The 18472-nt window shown below is 54.5% G+C and overlaps 1 protein-coding gene across 4 annotated transcripts in view; it reads right to left on the minus strand.

Moving 5' to 3' along the window:
• RASSF4 (Ras association domain family member 4) overlaps positions 1-16879 on the minus strand; it is a 35428-nt gene extending 18549 nt beyond the window's left edge. For 2 of the 4 annotated variants that reach the window (XM_069572332.1, XM_069572330.1), the window contains exons 1-3: positions 16177-16289; positions 5634-5730; positions 3217-3292 (exon numbers count right to left, since the gene is read on the minus strand). In XM_069572332.1, coding sequence (XP_069428433.1) covers positions 3217-3292; positions 5634-5695 — 138 coding nt within the window. In that variant the 5' untranslated portion in view covers positions 5696-5730; positions 16177-16289. Of the gene's footprint in view, positions 1-3216; positions 3293-5633; positions 5731-16176 lie in introns of all 4 variants that reach the window. The other 2 variants (XM_069572329.1, XM_069572331.1) reach the window with 2 other exon arrangements.
• Positions 16880-18472: the final 1593 nt, after the last annotated feature.

An 18472-nucleotide genomic window follows, 5' to 3' on the forward strand; every position in this document is an offset into this window, starting at 1 on the left:
CGCAGTGGCTCAGGGGCCGGGGTCCTACACTGGGTGTGATGTGCGCTCAGGCCACCAGGGGGAGCTCTGCGTCCATTTAGAGCTGAGCGCGGGCAAAGTGGGAGGCTGGCTTTGGAAGCTGGCCGCACACCACACCCAGCGACCCCAGGGCCCTAAGGCCTCTAGCTCATAATGTCAGCAGTGATATAGTTGCCCACTGGCACTTCCTGGTGGTCCATTATTCTCTATAGGCACCAACCAGCCTGGTTAAAATGCTTTGCTATTTTTCCAAAAGGTTCAGATTGCTCCTGGATATTCACACTTTCGGAGAAGGCAATGGCAACCCACTCCAGTACTCTTGCCTGGAAAATCCCATGGACAGAGGAGCCTGGTGGGCTGCAGTCCATGGGGTCGCTAAGAGTCAACACGACTGAGCGACTTTACTTTCACTTTTCACTTTCATGCATTGGAGAAGGAAATGGCAACCCACTCCAGTATTCTTGCCTGGAGAATCCCAGCGACGGGGGAGCCTGGGGGCTGCCGTCTATGGGGTTGCACAGAGTCGGACACGACTGAAGCGACTTAGCATTCACACTTTTCATTGTAAAACAAGCAGAATTATCCTATCCTAAAGGCGAGGTTTTCAATGAAGGAAGCTAGTGCTTCAGCCTACTGAGCTGGGGATCCTTTGCTCCTAGCCCTTTAGAAGCTGGGGGAAAGTTCACGGGGAAACGCTTGCTCCAGGTGCGGCCCCTGCCCATTGACACATTTCATCTCTCTAAGTTCAAGGGACCGCAGATGAGACAGCGGAAGAGAAGGTGCCCAACTGTAGCAGCCAGACCGAGGCTGCTCCGTGGCAGGCCTGGTGACAACAGGGTGGGGAGGTACCCGGTGCTGAGCACCCCGTGCTTAGCTTGGGGGTGAGCCTGGGGATCAAAGGTAGCGAACAGCCCTCTGAGTCTCTTAAGATCTGGTGAGTCATCCTCAACAGAGACCTCCAAAGGTCTCCAGAGCGTAATGCTGACCGTGCTACACTGCATTTCACACTCCTCTGCTCAGGCCTTGGAGCCACCAGCGTCTCTGTTACTTCAATGTCATCGTGGACCAAAGGCTTATGTAAGAGTCCCAGTTTCTTTGCTGGAAAACGGCCCCTCCTCACTCATCAAGCTCTAGGACTACAACGAATAGAGTTGAGGCCAAGCTCCTCCTGTCTGTCCTGCCCTTGGGGCCTGCAGGGCCAGGAGAGGCCAGTCTCAGGTGGCCCTGTAGCAAGTTCTGAGGTCAGCGAGTCCCTGAGGCCCAGAAGGTCCCAGGTGAGCGATCTGAGGAACTGCAGAGGCCGACACCGGCCCCGACACGTCTCACTCTGAGACGTGGTGCTCCAGGAACCAGTCAGGCATTTCAGTGTTAGAACTCCCTGCCTCCCAAGCCAATGACCTGTCTTCATGGTGGCAGTCACCTCCAAAGACATACACTCCCTCAGGCTTGCACACCTGGATGGTTAAAGCTGCAGAAGTTTCATGAAAAGTACTTCCCAGCTCAAGGAGATCAAGGCAGACCCCCCACCCCACCCCTCCGCCACCCACTTTAGGGTTAGAAAAATGAAAATCTCTGCCTGTGGGATGTTAACTTCCTGCCTCTGGGGAACGTCAGGAGCTCCTCTTCCTGATGCAGGGTCCTCTAATCCTCCACGGATACTGTCCCATCACACAAACAGGGTTGGGGCTTCCCAGTCCCACTCAGCTGTTCCTACAGAGGGGAATGTTCTGGGGAATCCCAAGTGCCAAGATCAAGCTCTTAGATTAGCTGTTCTCAAACTTGGCCATCACCAGAATTCCCTGGAGGACTTGTCAAAACAGCTGGGAGGGTGAAAGCATTTCTGATTCAGCAGGTCTGAGCAAAGGAGGGTGGGAAGAGTCTGCTGGCCCTTCTCAGACACGGATGGGCTGCAGAAGGTCCAAGAGCCAACCCGATCTCAACCCTGTGTTCAGTCTCTCTGTCATGTCCCACTCTTTGTGACTGTATGGACTTTGGCCCACCGTGTAGCTCCTCTGTCCATGGCATTTTTCAGGCATGAATACTGGAGTGGGTTGCCATTTCCTTGTCTAGGGGATCTCAACCATGGTAACTCCCAAAATAAAGCTTAATCATGATCACGATAAGACTTCCCAATCGGCTTTTTCAAATGTCCCAATATCCCGACCAGGGCTCCCCTGTGAAAGAGCCGAAAGTTCTGGATGGTGGTAAGACCGCCTCTACTTAAGCTGCCTGGTGAGAGGCTCCCTGAGCCTTGGCCGTGCTGGTCACTCCCTGGAGTTCAGCTGGTGCCTGTGGGCTGTGTGTGGCTTACATGCGTGCTTTGTTTAGCTCACACAGTGTTTCGAGGTTTGGAAATTCCACATGAAATTCTGGATATCTAGCTTCTTTAGAAAAATCAGGAAGGGTTTGGGTGCCCCAATCCCAGAACGCCACGCGGCCACCCTGGCTGGGTCGGACAGGCAGCGGGGGTCTGACAGGCAGCGGCGGCCTGCCTGTGGGCCGATGTCCTCTCCCCCACGGCCACCCTGCCTTTCATGTTTGGACCTGCCCGGCCCTGTGAGCATCACTTGGGGAGCCCTCCTCTGCTGCAAGGCTCTTCTCCTGGCTGAAAAGCAGAGAAGCTCTGCTTTCACTCCTGGGTTGCTGTGAACTTGGGCAAACCAGGGCCCTGTAATGAAGGATGGGCAGAGGAAGGACTGGGCTGGGCGGAATCTCAGAGATTTCAAACACGGAATCCTGACCAAAGTCCCAGGAGGACGGAGAAGACCCACGTTGTGAAATCCATCGGTTTCAAACACGGAATCCTGACCAAAGTCCCAGGAGGACGGAGAAGACCCACGTTGTGAAATCCATCGGTTTCAAACACGGAATCCTGACCAAAGTCCCAGGAGGACGGAGAAGACCCACGTTGTGAGATCCATCGGCTCTGCATCGTCCTGGGGATGGCCCTCAGCACCCCTTGCAGGGACCTCAAAGGAGATGATTTTGTCTCCAACTCAGAGAATGGGAGACCTGACAATTCATTGTCCTTACTGGACACTTAAAGTGAAGGAAACATTATTTCACTTGGTTAACAGGCATAAAGAATTACCCTTTGTTAACAGGCATAAAGCAGTTGCCAAAAAAAGACCGGCCAAAGCCTTTCTGGCCAGCCAGGATAAACGGTGACCTTATGTAACAGAAGACAGGCGGCCTTACCTCCCTGTGCCTCAGCTGGGAGCTCCTGCCCTCGTGGTAGCAGTTGTAGGTCTTCAGCAGGCTTAGGAGCTCTGACCTGAAGAGGTAAGGACACACATGTGATCTTGGAGTGTGGCCGGGCCCTGGATAAAGCGTTTGGCTTTGGTAGCCTCAGTTTCCTCATTTATAAAATGGGCACAATGGATAGACTTTGCCAACAATATATATTCCATTGAGAGGCTAGGCTTTGCCATCAGACACATGCCTTTTAATCTTCTATGGAGTTTCACATACCAGCACTCCTGGGAAGCCTGAGGTGGGGCTGAGACGGAAGCAAAACTCACCAAGGGGCCCAGGTCACACTGTTGTACTTCGAGGGTGTTTGCACAATTTCACTGTTATAGATGAGTTCCTGACAATCTCTGTATACTTTACTTCCGAGTCACCTCGGAATAAATCACTTGGGCTTGGCTAATTGGCTTTTTAAAAGCTTGCTTTTCCCCCCCATATGATCTCCAATAAGGGTCTGGGCTGGCTGCTGTGCGAGTACCACCAGAGATGTCTGTCTTCTTCCTCCTGACTTTCTGGATGTGGTCAAGGTATGAGACTGATGGCTCCGAGCGTAAGATCCTGAAGGCCCTAGGAAGGCTACTGAATCCAAGCGCTTTCTCCCCCGAATAAAGGGGAAGCCACAGCTTGTGTCTTGGCTGAGGTGTGGCAGAGAGAAAACGACTCTAGCTTGCTGCCCCCAAGCCGGGCTCCGCAGGCAGTGCGGTCCAATAGACGTGAAATGAAGGCTACAGACATGGTGTTAGATTGTCCAGTAGCCATATCGGGCTTCCCTGGTGGTCAAGTGGTAAAGACTCTGCCTGCCTGCCTGCCTGCCTGCAGGAGACCCGGGTTCGATCCCTGGCTCGGGGAGGCCCATTAGAGAAGGAGATGGCAGCCCCCTCCAGTGTTCTTGCCTGGGAAAGCCCATGGACAGAGGAGTCTGGTGGGCTACAGTCCACGGGGTCGCAAAAGAGTCGGACACGGCTCAGGGACTAAGTCACCCCAGCAGCCATGGTACCAGGGAAAATAAAACGGGAGTTACTTCAATAGCACATTCTCCTGAGCCCAGTGCTCCTAAAGTAGTGTCATGTAATCTGTCACAAACTGTTACCGAGCCTTGGTTCATTGCTTCATTTTGTAAGCAGTGCTTGCCACTTGGAGCCTCTTTCACATTCGTGCACCCTTTCAGCCACAGGCTGCGTGCTTAGCAGCCACTGCGGCGGGCGGCTCCCTGCTGGAAACAAAGGCTCTAGAACCTCTCAGGCAGTGCTTTCACCCACACTCGAGCAATCTAGGGCCTGGGTGAGCAGAGCACACTCTGGTGCTCTGGTGTGCAGCCCTGTGTGGCGTGGGATGATGGTAGCGGGCAGGGTTTTACGACGTGATGGTATTAACAACGCAGAGTTCAGCATTCCATGCCCACTGTGCTGCGAAGTGTGTAATCACTGAATACAGTCTTGTTAGAGTATATTTATAGCACATAGCTAATAGGATACATATGTATAGATTTCCAGAACATATGACTGGGCTTCCCAGGTGGCGCTGGCGGTGAAGAACCCGCCTGTCAACGCAGGAGACGTAAGAGATGCGGGTTTGATCTGTGGCTGAAGCGACTTAGAATCCATCACATTAGGGTCGTTATTATGACTTTTTCAAAATATTTAATATTGTTACATTGCTCTTATTATCAAATCTAAATAAGGAAAACGATCTTGTAGGCAGCACTGTTTTTTCAGGGTCTTGGGAAGGAGGATCCTAGGAGGCAGGTCCTCAGTAAAAGCTAATGCATTTTAAGGAGGCTTGGTTTGCCTTCAGGACAACAGACAGGAGCTGACTAAATTTAGAAAATATTTGGACTCAGGACTCGAAAAGCAAGATAAAATGAAAAAAAAAAAAGATTTCTTTAGTTCAGTGATGAACTTGGAAAAGTTTCCCAGTTTTTCTTTTTTTATCATGAGACAGACAGGGAGTAAATAAAATAAAAAGAAGCAGAATTAAATCATAATGTCAATAAAATATACTTTTTCAATAAAAACTCAACACCAGTTTTGAGGGTCCTCTCCATGAACTGTTTGACACAACAAGAATGTAGGCTTGCTCTAGTTTTTAAATAAGTTAAATGCCATCTCTGCAGAGCCGCAGTAGGCAGGCACACTTTGCTGCTTCCCTGGGCCCTAGGAGGTGGGGGTCAAAGGCATACCTTGACCCTTGATCTCCAAAGAGAAAGACTTCAGAAAGAAGCGCCCCCATCACTGTCCCTGGGGTAGGCCCACCATCATACCTATTAAAAATGCCCAGAATCCTTTCCCACAAAGGCTGCCCCCCGCAGGGGCATGGCCGCCGGGGAGGCCGGGCATGGAGGCCCCTCTCTGCACACAGTGACTTACTTCAGAATGGACTTGCTGTCGCTGATGGGCACATGCGAGCTGGGGGAACAATCTTCCTTCATCTTCTCTTCTTGTCTGCAGACTTGGAAGCTACCTGCTAGGGAGACACGGGAGGGCCCACAGACGGGTGAGCCACGAGGAGCAATAGCCAGGCGGGGCCAGAGCTCTGGCGTAGGGGCCTGAGACCACTCACTCCTACTGCACCGCCCCGCCCCGCCCAGGCACGGAGGGGCTGAAGTGCCAGACCCAGAGGGCTTAATGGGACCCTGCACTCCCATGCGCCAGCCCAGGCAGGGCAAGGTCAGAACTGCCGCTCAGCCCCCTGCCCCAACCTCCGCACAATCCCTAGGAGTGAGATCACTCTCCTAAGTGTGCCAGGCTGTATTCTCTTTCCCTTTTAAGGACACCTTGAATGATGTCTTCCACCTCCATTGCTCCCTCAGACCTCTAAGTCGCCCTGCGCCTTTCTTGCCCATGCCCAAGGATCCCGGGGTGGTTGCCCCACTGCTGTCTTTGGAGTCAGCACCCCTGGGCCAGTCCTCCTAGTGACAGGCTGATTGATCCCATGTTCATACATGCTGGAGGCTGTTGAGTGTATTCTATGAGTTATTTATTCCCGACAGTACTCTTAGAGGTAAGGACCATCGTGTACTCATTTCACGGATGGGGAATCAGGGACAGAAGTTACGTGCTTCACCTAAGATTCCCAGTGAGTAACCGGCGAAGTCGCTGGTCACAAGCGTCTAGCCCCCCGATTCTGGTCTTTCAGCCCCTTCTGTACACTGACCTCGACAGCGACTTAAGCCCTCAGACCCTTCATTTCCTCTTTGGCGCATGAAGTAACTTCTGTCCTACAGCATTGTTCATAGACTCATCCATGAAACTGTCTCTTCTCATGCACAACCTGGAAATGTTTGCGGAGCTTCCCAAGCCCTCGGGGCTCCTTTCATGGAGGGTAAATCTAGAGCTTTCTCTATCCTGTTGGCACCCTGTGCGTAGATCCCCATTGCGCTTTGGGCTCTAAGCCAGCATCACACACACACACACACACACACACACACACACGCTCTAACCTTGACCCTGCTTCTGCCCGCCTTCTCCCAAGGTGCAGCGAGGAGTGAGGAGTTTACGACCCTGGGGGATGGCACAGGCCTGGGAGGGCACACATCATGTCTTTCTCATCATGGCGCTCCTTCGGCTTCTTCTCAAAAACAACACTCCACGTCTGTTCACACAGCCTGGTTCAGCCACACCTTCCTGACCCGAGTTTGCGCCAGGGCTACTGTGGGGCTCAGGGCCTGCTCCACGGCTGCCGCGTGCAGGGCCTCACTGCACAGAGCCCCGGGCGTTGGTCCCGACTAGCCCAGCACACCTTCTCCCTGCTGGCTCGATCCTCCCACGCACAGGAAGAGCCAGCCTTCTTGCAGCCACATCAGCCCTGAGCGCCGATGCTGGAGGCAGGGGACACACGGTAGGCATGGAGACGGGGAATGATCTGAGGGTGGTGAGCTGCCCGGTGACATCAGGATCATCCCCGAAACGCCTCCCCTCTGCCTTGGTCTGCCATGTGGCAAACGGGCCCGCAGACGGGGCAGGCGCCCAGCTGCAGGGCATCGGCGCCGTGGGGCCTGGAGCTGGGGGCCTCCAGCGGCCTTCTCCTTGGCCTATTTCAAAATAGGGTTTCAGTTCCTCAGCATTTCGGCTCTCCTGTGGAAACAGTGATCTGCCAGCTTCTCTCTCTGGGTACTTCCTTAAATGCTACCAACACAGAAGCTGGCTTCAGCCCGGGGCAAGGCTGAGTCTCTCAGTCAACACTGCTTCTGTTGGGTCAGTGACCCAACTGTCTTGTTTTAAGCAAGCTCATAATGGGAAGGGCTGGATTTACCCAGAAATGGCCCGAGGAGCTTTTTTTCCTCATGCCTCGCTCTCACCCCTCCCCACTTCCTGCTCTGCGCTCCAGCCTGCCTGAGCGGCTCTCCGGTCCCCTGGTGGGTTTGAGGCTGTGTCCTCCCTTTGGGTTTCTATGGCCACTCTCTCTCAGCATCCAGCATCATCCTCATCCTAGACCCTACCCTTAGCTGTCCAGGAAGCCCTGCCCAGACCAGGCCCCTCCTCTAGCCATCAGATCCTCTCTGGGCCAGCTCCTGAGCCCCGCTCTCCGTCACAGGACCTGCCTCTTGCTGTGACTCTCCCAGAAGAGCAGGAGCCTGGCGTGGCAGAGGTGTTACTTTTACGCCTCACGGCTTGTTTCCAGCACAGATCACAAGACTGGATGCTGCGGAGATCCATAAATGGCTGTTAAATTATTGAGTGAGTACAGAAAGCCTCATGAGGTCCACCGAAGTCAACTTTCCCAGAGCTGTGTATACATAGCCGGAATAAATCATGTCAAAGTCTCTAGGGCCAGGGACGTGACTTGGCTGAGGGACACTGGTCAGTGGACTCTGTGGGAGCTTGGGGACACATTCTTCTTCCGGCGGGGCAGCTTTTCTGGTGTTTCATGAGAAGCCAGAAATCTGGGTTTTTACAGGCTGTAGCTCACTTTTAAAGTTGGGTGACTGTGGTGGAGACAAGCACTGCCCCTGGAATGACCGCGTGATAGCGCCCGCTCCGCAGCCCCTTGCAGCCACGGGGCCAGGTGACTGGCTTGCAAATGGAAGTGCCGAGCGTCACTCCCAGGCCAGCGCACCTGGGCCAGGCTGTGGCCCGGCAGCTCTCCTGCTTCCCGCCACGGTGACCCAGAAAGCCACACAACCCAGTTAGTACAGCTTCCTGACGGTCAGCCTGGGTCCCAGGGCATCGCTGGGGACCGGAGGCCTCTGCCAGCCCGCAACAGATGTGGATGGGGAAGAGAAATAAACCTGTTTCAGGGATTTGTTGCTGCAGGATAATCGAGTTTATTCTAACGCAGTAAATAATTCAGCTAAAATGAATATACGTCAATGCATGGCAAAAACCACTGCAACAGCGCAAAGTGATCAGCCTCCAATTAAAAGAGACACGGCAATAGAAAATGAATGTGTACGGCTTTGACTTCCCAGGCGGCTCCAGTGGCAAGGAACCCCTGCCAGTGCAGGGGCACGAGAGATGGGAGTTTGGTCCCTGGGTCGGGACGATCCCCTGGAGGAGGGCATGGCACCCCACTCCAGCACTCTTGCCTGGAGAATCCCAGGGACAGAGGAGCCTGGTGGGCTGCAGTCCATGGGGTCGCGAAGAGTCGGACACGACTGAGCGGCTTCACTTTCACTTTTCACTTTCATGCACTGGAGAAGGAAATGGCACCCCACTCCAGTGTTCTTGCCTGGAGAATCCCAGGGACGGGGGAGCCTGGTGGGCTGCCGCCTGTGGGGTCGCACAGAGTCGGACACGACTGAAGCGACTCAGCAGCAGCAGCAGCAGCAGCAGCATACACATATATCTGTAAAGCTTGCAGATACACGACAGTTTACAGCACTTCACGCTTTCACTCTCCCACAGCCTGTGAGGGATATGCCCCTTTTGCTCTATTTAGTAGGGACACTTATAATTGGAATTCTCTTCTAAGAGAACTCTCTTATAATCAGTGATTAGTTATTAATAGAAGATACTTCTTAAAGTGTCCTGGGCTGGGAGCTGCTAAAAACCCATATAGCTTCATGCTTTTTCCTCTCTGGGTCTTGATTTTTCCATCTGTACGAGAATACTGATTTCCACTGAGTTAGATGTTTTCTTAGCTGTGGAACTCTCCATTCAGACGGGATATTTATGCAGATTAGACTACAGGGGGTGTTCTGGCTGAAGGTGAGGTGGGTGGCGGGGAGCCCCCACCCACGGCTTTGCCCACGTGTGTGCTCACTGCTAAGTCGTGTAGACTCTTTGGGACCTTCATGGACTGTAGCCCGCCAGGCTCCTCTGTCCATGGGATTCTCAGGCATGAGTACTGGAGTGGGTTGCCTCGCCCTCCTCCAGGGGATCTTCCATCTCTGGATAATACTGTGCTGTATGACAGAGGAGATGCTCTCCGCACTGGGCTTCTGGAATACACTTTACCCTAGAGAGCCTGCTTATTTAAAGGACACGATCAACAAGCTGAGGGTCTCCAGCTGGAGTTGGGTGGCATCAGCTGGGGTTGGCAGCCCAGAGGGAATCAGGGGCAAAGTGCAGAAGGGTCCTAGATGACACAGACGAAGCGAAAGGAGAAGGGGCTTGTCGCGTGAACAGCTTCTGTGGCAGGGAAAGAGAATGCAGGACACCAGCCCAAGTAAGGGAAGGAGGGGCGCGAGGAAGGCTGGGGGAAGCACCGAGCTGCTTCCGAATTGCCGGGCGAGGGCTGAGCCTTACAGAGCAGGAACCTCTCCCCCAGTTCCCTTCTCTGAGAGAACCATCTACTGCTGCCCTGACGCCCACCACGCGTATGGCCTGAGGCTGTTCTCATGGCCTCCGATTCTTACACGTCTCATCCCCCGACTCCAAGCTGGCCACCCCATCGTCTCCTTGCATTCCAGGCCTGAGCTCTGGGGCCGCTTTCAGAATCCCACTCCAAACGCCGATACTGTGTTTGTGCCTCATTTACCCAGCTGGAGGTTGAGACGGTTTTCATTCCCAGTGTCTTGTCCAGTTCTCAGGTGAGCTGCAGGGTACCTAAGAGGCATCCTACAGATAACTTGAATGAGCGCTTTGAGAGACAGCAGGGACACAGGCCCAGGAAGAAAGCCAATGGAGATGGCTCTGTTTGGAACATGTTCCTGAAACCTCCCCTTAAACACTCGCTGTCCTCATGCACTGGGCAGGACTTAATGAATCTCCAATGGAATGTTTTCCTACCTTTTATAAAAAGCATGATCTTATGTATCAATAAAACCCCAGGAGAAGCCCAAGGCACAAATGGATTAAAGAGGGCCGCTCTGGTCGAGGGTGGGGTCGGGGAGAGGGTGGGCTGGCCTGCCGCCCTGGTGCAGTCTGCAAAGCACAGAGTGAGATGCAGCTGGGCAGGCCAAGCTCCGTGGCTCTGCGGGAGCCCAGCTTTCTTTGTCCTGGCTGGCTCCCCTCCCCCAGGCCCCAGGGCACACAGATCGGGCCTCCACTCTTGCTTCCCTGGCTGGAGGAGGCTCTGTCCCCAATTCAGGGACTCAGGCTGCAGCCAGGGTTCCCTGTCCCCAGAGGAGGGGCCCCAGGGCAGCAAGCCAGCCATGGCTACCTGTCCCAGCGAACAGGCAGTGAACTGTTTCCACTTTCCACTTCAGTAGCTGCTCTGCCAGCCGTGAGGAGGGGCCGTGAGGACAGTGGGCCGGCTGCCTGCCCTCCCCATTGTCCCTGGTCTTTCGTTTGGGACAAAGGACACTGAAGGTCTTCAGCTGCCTGGTTTGGACCATCTTTCCTCTTTGGGGGCTGTGGAGCCGGTTATCGTGGGACAAGGCGGATGGCCCTTCAGGCCATCACTGTAGCCCACTTCCTACGGGCCAAGGTCTGAAGCAGAAAAAGCAGGCTGACGCAGTGGTGTTTTCCTGAGGCTAAATCCACTACATCTGAAAGGCTTTTACGTCAAGACGATGTGCTTCCCACAATGCCCCTCTTTCATGAACCTGGGGCAACAATGGATGGTCATTGTCCTCACTTGGCAGGATGGAAAATGGAATCAGTGTCCGAATTAAAATGTTCTGAGGATGTTCCTGAAATCTGAACGCTTGGTGACCTCTGCTCTTAATCTTATAAAATTGTGACTCTGACGTTCCTCCTCGCGTGGGTGCCCAGCTGTGTCTGACTCTTTGCAACCCCACGGTTGTAGCCTACCAGGTTCCTCTGTCCATGGAGTTTTCCAGGCAGGCATACAGGAGCGGGCGGGCAGGATGGAAATTAAATATGTTAAGGACCGGGACACGATGAGCCAAAGAAGAAGGACAGGGCATGAGGGGCATGGCTGGGGGCCTCTGAGCCCAGGCCACTCAGACCAGAAGGAGGAAGGCGGCTCTCAGGAAAAGAGCAGGTGCTGGGACACCGCCATGCATTCCTGGGGAGCCCGAGTCCCCTGTTCAGCAGCCCAAGGCTACAACTTTCGATCACCAGCCAGGGCCAGCAGGAAGGTGGTGGGGAAAACAATGGACCTTTAAATGGGCCCTCGAGAGCACCTGTTAGCCAGCAAATGGCAGGAAGTTGCCAAGGAAGAAACCGTAGTGCCTGCTGGTACCAGCTGCCCCTGATAGCAGATCTGGCCAGACACAGGCCACTCCCAAGCAACAGATTTTTGCCAAGAGAGCCAGCTGCTGGGATGCGGGTGCTGAGCAGGAACATGGCAGCTGCGGCTCCCATCCCCTTCCACACAGCCGCCTCGGCTCTTCCTCTCTCCCCCATCTTCACCCCCACCCTGGGCGTGGCCACACCCTCCCCGCCCCAGCCCTGGTGGCCGGGAAGCCCAGGGGGCCGTTGTGCAGCGCAGCTGGGGCTGAGCAGAGCAGGCTCCACTGCAGAGCCACCCTCCTCACCGCCGTCTCCTGGGCCCATCCTCTGACCCCAGCTTGCCTTCACCGTATCCTCTCCCCCTCAAGTCTTGGGCTTCCACCAGCTCTCTCGCTCAGACCATCCCAACACCCAGTCCTCCGTGACACCACTGCCCTTCCTCTGAAGAGCCGAGCCCTCCGCACTCAGGCAGCCTGGCCCTTCTCGTAAGCGTTCTGACAGCTCCCACCTCGAGGCGGCGCTACACCCACACTCCTGCAGCCAGATCCCCGTGTCCTGTCCTTGCTTTCAAAACATGGCAGCCTGGGGCGAGAGAGCACGTCAGTCCTCCTGGCAAGTCCTTCCTACACCTCTTCCTCCTCAAACTGGACCCGCCCCTTGCCTACGGAAGAAGAAATCCAAGCAAACAGGAGGGCTTCCCAGGTGGCATCAGTAAGAGTGTGAGGACTCAGTCCCTAGGTAGGAAAGACCCCCTGAAGGAGGAGGCAGGGAATGGCAGCCCTCGCTAGCATTCGAGCCTGGAGAATCCCATGGACAGAGGAGCCTGGTAGGCTACAGTCCGTGCCGTCACAAAGGGGCGGACACAGCTGCGCACGCACTCATAGGAACAGGAATCCTTGCAGCGTGCTTTTGGGGCCAAATGGCTACTGAGAATGATCGCTGGCCAATATCCCGCTGGCCTGAGGTTAGCGGGGGCAGGCCCTCCAATTACTAAGTGCCAAGTGCTGTGGGGCGGCGCTGATGCTCTCTACTGCTGCCCCACCCCCTGCTCCCTGCTGCACCCTCCCTCCCCAGCCAGTGCTACCCGCTGCACCACACCTGTGCACCGCATGCAGCTGCTGAAGGTGGCTTCCTGCAAGACACGGTTCAGCTCAGAACCAAGGGTCATGGAGCGCTTTGGGGTCTCTTGAAAGCTTAACACACTGTCTCCAGAAAAGTGCCCATGTGTGCGTGAGTGTGCACACACGCACACAGGAGGTCTGCTCACCGTTGCAGGGGGTCAGTAAACCCTTACCCACGTGCCCCTGGGTCCCCAGGTCCCAGGTTAAGAACTTCTGCGGAACGTGTCACAGCAAGAGAGAGGAGACAAGGGGCGTGCCAGAGAGGAGGCAGGTGGGAGCTTTGTACTTCTGCTGAAATGTGTCACAGCAAGAGAGAGGAGACAAAGGGCGTGCCAGAGAGGAGGCAGGTGCGGGCTTTGCTGGGGCACCGGCTTGGCACGTGATTTCAGCATGCTGCCGCATCTCTTGGGCCTCAGCCTAGCCAGGATTGTAGCCAGGCAGCTGGACAAGAGTGTCTTTAGGTCTCTTTCCAGCTCTGCAGCTATGGGGCTGTATGACACCCTCACTTCTACCCCCCAAGGTCAGGCAAGGCTGTTGTTGTTCTTGTTGAGTCACTAAAGTTGTGTTCAACTTGTGAACTCATAGATTACAGCCCACCATGCTCCTCTGTCCATGGGATTTCCCAGGCAAGAACACTGGACTGGGTTGCCATTTCCTCCTCCAGGGATTTTCCCAACCTAGGGATCGAACCTGTGTCTCTAACACCACAGGCGTATTCTTTACCACTGAGCCACCTGGGAAGCCCCAGGCAAGGGGAAGGGGCTCCAAATCTCTTTCAGCAGTGCATCCTGGGGAGGGAGGTCAGAAGCCGAAAAAGGGAGGGGACCAACTGCAAGTTCCCCTTTAACAGGAGTGAGAAATCTGCCAAAGCCTCGGACAGTGCAGCCACTTCCTATTTGATTTTGATTTACTTTAAAACAACTTGAAACTGTTTTCTTCAGTGTGCTGTGTGGCAGGATAACCACCAGCCTTTGCAAGAATCTGGATATAGAGCTCTGCTCTGGGATTCTGATGCTGAAGCTGAAACTCCAATACTCTGGCCACCTGATGCAAAGAACTGACTCATTAGAAATCCTGATGCTGGGAATGATCGAAGGCGGGAGGAGAAGGGGACGACAGAGGATGAGATGGTTGGATGGCATCACCGACTCAATGGACATGGGTCTGAGCAAGCTCTGGGAGTCGGTGATGGACAGGGAGGCCGGGCGGGCACACTGCATGCAGTCCATGGGGTCACAAAGAGTCAGACACGACTGAGCGACTGAACTGAGCTGTGAACTGGGGTTCTGTAGCCATGTGACCTTAGGCAAATCCCTTTCCTTCTCTGACCTTCGGATTCCTCAGCTGAATCACTGACTGCTGTGAAGGTGAATGAGGGAACAGGTAAGGTGGGCTTCATATGGGCTTCACCTGTGATAAAAAAACGTTCCCAGTAGACGTCTGAATGGGAGTCCAGGGCTCCAGAGGGACAGCGAGGCTCTGATACGGGAACATGGTACTCAGAAAGGGCAAGGACAGTCCTCAGCAGGAGCGTCTATGAGCCACGGTATTTGGCTGAACTCACTCTCAAAACCAGGGCCCGGTCCAGAGTGCTTTCTGGTAGCTCGCATAGTCAGATGCTCCCCTTGGAGCCTCTGCATGTATAGAACCTGAACTATAATACACGCCCGAGTTCTGTTCATACTCTGCTGTTACGGGCCATTGTCCAGCTGACCCTGACCCAGGGGGACTCTGGACCTTCGCCCATTCTCCAGGCCAGCTGCTGGAGTCTCGGGGTGGAAATACGGCTCCACCCCCCTGACCTCCTAACCCCCCAGCCCCTCCCCTCCCCTCATCCCCCCACCCCCACCCTCGTTTTCACCCTGACCCTTTAATCTGGGGTCTCAATCTCACTTTCCCTGCAAAGTCTTGAACCACCAGCACTGCGCATAGAGGGGATAATGACAAGAACTAATGGAAATGTACTGGCAGCGGTGGAACCCGTAACAACTCTGGCCAGCGATTTCTGACCCAGGGCTAAGGCCTTCATCTTCTCTTTTCTTCCTTCCGCTTCCTCCCCCCCTCCCCTCTCCCTCCCATTACCCCCCCTCCCCTCCCCCCTCCCCTCCGCCCCACTTAGCACCTCCCACCCTGCTGGCGGCAGCTCAGGAATTACTCCAGGGAGCTGGAGGCAGGCAGATCGCCATTTCAGTTGTTATTGTTTACTCATAGCTTCTGCCAACAAATCTTGACTGTGCTGTGAGCAGTTAAACTATGGAGAAGCCTGTGAGGGTCCTTCTTGCGAGTGCACGGCTTTGGAGTCCAACTTGGCGTTCAGTCACTAAGTCATGTCTCTGCAACCCCATGGACTGCAGCGTGCCAGACTTCCCTGCCCGTCACCATTTCTGGGCACAAATTCCAGAATTCGGGCCCTCACCTGTCATGACCATGCTTAGTTCCTCTGTGAAGTGGGGTTATTAAAGCTTTCTCAGTGTTTTAAGAAAACACTGTCACTGGCCTGGCACTGATCCTGGTGCGAGAGATCACACACAGCCCTCCCCCAGGGCTGTGCCAGATTAATAAAACAAAGGCATCTGTCTAGAGTGGGAAGTGCAGGACAGTCAGGAGCACGGGGCAAAGAGGGTGCTGAAGTCACTGGGGGAAATGAAAGAAATCTGGCCTGATGAGCCCTGGCTAGAAATTCTGACCCTATCCCTGACTCATCTGGGTATAACCAGACAACTCTGTAACTTTTCAAGCTATAGTTTTCTCATCTGAAGGTGGGAACACTGAAAGTATCAAGGCTGTGAGCAGTGTGAGAGGCATATTGTGCTAAAACTCTTAGCACAGGTCTGACAACAAGGCATATCCTCTGTAAAAAGCAATTGTGAGGCCCTACTGCTGCTATTATCGTGGTCTTCCATCCATGAAATCTGAGGGTTGTGCAAGAGGCACTTCAAGCCTCTCCCCCAGTTCTAAGATCAATGCCGCTAAGATATTGGCCAAGACAAGAGACCCGGCGGGCAAAGATGCAGCCGGCGGTCACGCGCGCACCTGCTTTCCTTAGGTTTTAGCTCCTTAAGTGTCCTCTCACTGGAGCAGGTGCCTGGCGCAGTGCCCACTCTCAGCGCTGGGCCCGAGGCCCAGAAAGTGCCAGGCTGGCAGAGGGAGGGGACTTAGCACGCTGCAGCCACAAGTGCCTAGACTCCAGAGCCCCTGGCTGGGGAAGGCCCTGGGCTCGCGCGGTGGAGGGAGGTCGGAGCTCCGCGGACGCCCCATGCATCACTCACCGACCACTCATCGCGCCGTGCAGAACCCGCGGCCGGTGCCTTGCCCTCGCAGTCACCCGAGATGCCTCCGCAGCGCCTACTGCCCGTCTTCCAGGACTTGGAGGGTCAGGCCCGCCCCTCCCCGCCCCTCGCCTCGCTCCGGCCAATGGCACAGCCCCATTACTCCCTTTCCGCCCCGCCCCCCGGCTCTCCCCGCCCCTCCCCGCCTCTCGCCCAGCTCTGGCCAATGGCGTCCTGATACCTTAACGGCCCCGCCCACCCCTGGCACCCCCGGGAAGGTAGGGGAGGTGCCGAGGGGCCTCGGGGAAGGTTTGGGGCATCGGCTGTGCGGGGTGTCCCGGGACCACCCCGAGGGCGCCTTGAAGGAGACTCAAGAAGGAAGCAGCCCCGACTGGGTCGTCAGGATCAAGCACGCGGGCCAAGGTCAGGAACCCTGAGGGAACAGACACTCGGGTTTCCAACAAAGGTCGCTGTGCAAGCCCCGCAATTCCTAGTGTGCCTGTCATGAGAGAGGAGGTTATCAGTAGAACCCCAACGATGTTAGTTTCTGCTCAAGGGCCACCCGTCTGCAGTTCGGCTGCAAGGTTGGCGTTGCCTCTCAGAGCTTCACCGCCTTTAAGAAATCGGATCCTCAGATGATGGAGAGGAGATAACTTCTCTGCCTGTTACCGCCTGCTGCCGGAGGATTTATCTGCGCAGGGGCAGAGTGAACAGAAGACCACGGCCTTTTGGGGAACTCGAATAGTTCAGTAATTCTGGAGTGTGGGGGTGGAAGGGATGGAGAAGGGGTTGACGAAAACAACTCCGATTTCTGTTTTATGCCACCATCCCAACCCTGACCTTGGGACTTCCCCTTCCCTCCCCCCAGCATGAATCATTTTACTTTCCTCTCAATCTGTGGTTCCTAATATTTTTAGAGTCATATGGCCAGTTTAGAATGTGATATGGACCTTTTAGAAAAATGCAGGTTACCGCAAAGGCAAAAATCAGCCTGGGATTTGAGTCTGTGAGCTTCTGGATCCCATTTGAGGGAGGCTGGAAAGACTTTGATGCTGGGAGGGGTTGGGGGCAGGAGGAGAAGGGGACGACAGAGGATGAGATGGCTGGATGGCATCACGGACTCGATGGACGTGAGTCTGAGTGAACTCCGGGAGTTGGTGATGGACAAGGAGGCCTGGCGCGCTGCGATTCATGGGGTCGCAAAGAGTCGGACACGACTGAGTGGCTGAACTGAACTGAACTGAACTAATCCTTGTCAGGGCTGCTGGATATGGGTAAAGAGACTGGGCTCTACTGTCGACTTCCTGCATAAGCTTGCCCTGTTGCCATGGCTCTGGGCTTCAGTTCCCCCATCGTAAAAATGAGGGAGCTAAAGATGACCAGGCCAGGGGTCTTTCAGCTCTGTTCCCCCATCGTAAAAATGAGGGAGCTAAAGATGACCAGGCCAGGGGTCTTTCAGCTCTGTCCCCTCATCGTAAAAATGAGGGAGCTAAAGATGACCAGGCCAGGGGTCTTTCAGCTCTGTCTTGGCGTGATTTCATGAAGAGTAGCCCATCCTCTGCCAATTCAGGACACCCCTGTGGTCAGGGACCTCTGTTCCTGCAGAGCCCAAAGGTCTGATCACCAAAGCCGAGAACAATAATTGGGTGCTTCAGAAGTAGTTAAAAAAAAATTTTTTTTTTCAAACAGTAAGTAAAATTCAACGTAGCCCTCAACCTCTGAGCATTTTCATTCATGCCCAATAGGATAAGTGAACAGAGCACCTAGGTAAAATAATTTTCCTGGGGCTTTCCAGCACTTGAGATCAGCTGATCAGCTGATCAAACTCTCTCCAGGGCCAGGACTAGCCTGGGGTGATGATTGGCGTTAAGGAACAGCTTGATGAGTCCCTCACTCCCACTGTGCGCCAGGCACTCTGTAGGTGCTTTACTGTAGGGATCCCACCCAATTCCCACAACCTCCTGGGAATGGTTGTTACTAACCCCATTTTACATACAGCACACGTGTCCATCCTCAAGGAGCTTCAGAAGGAGAATCACCTTTTCCCTGAGTGTTCAACGGCACCGTATCTGGCCCCCAGGCCACTTATGGTGGGTGTTGTGTAGACTCTTAGGTGCCAACCCAGTACCCACTCTCTGCTTTGGAAAAAAGAAAGAGGAGAAGAAAGGAAAATTGATGCAGCCACTATGGAGAATGGTAAGGAGGTTTGTCAAAACACTAAAACTAGAGTTGCCATATGGTCCAGCAGCCCCACTCCTTGGCTTATCAAAAAGATACACGGACCCCAGTGTTCATA

Source organism: Ovis canadensis, chromosome 25, assembly GCF_042477335.2.
Source record: "Ovis canadensis isolate MfBH-ARS-UI-01 breed Bighorn chromosome 25, ARS-UI_OviCan_v2, whole genome shotgun sequence".
In the NCBI taxonomy this organism is placed as follows: domain Eukaryota; kingdom Metazoa; phylum Chordata; class Mammalia; order Artiodactyla; family Bovidae; genus Ovis; species Ovis canadensis.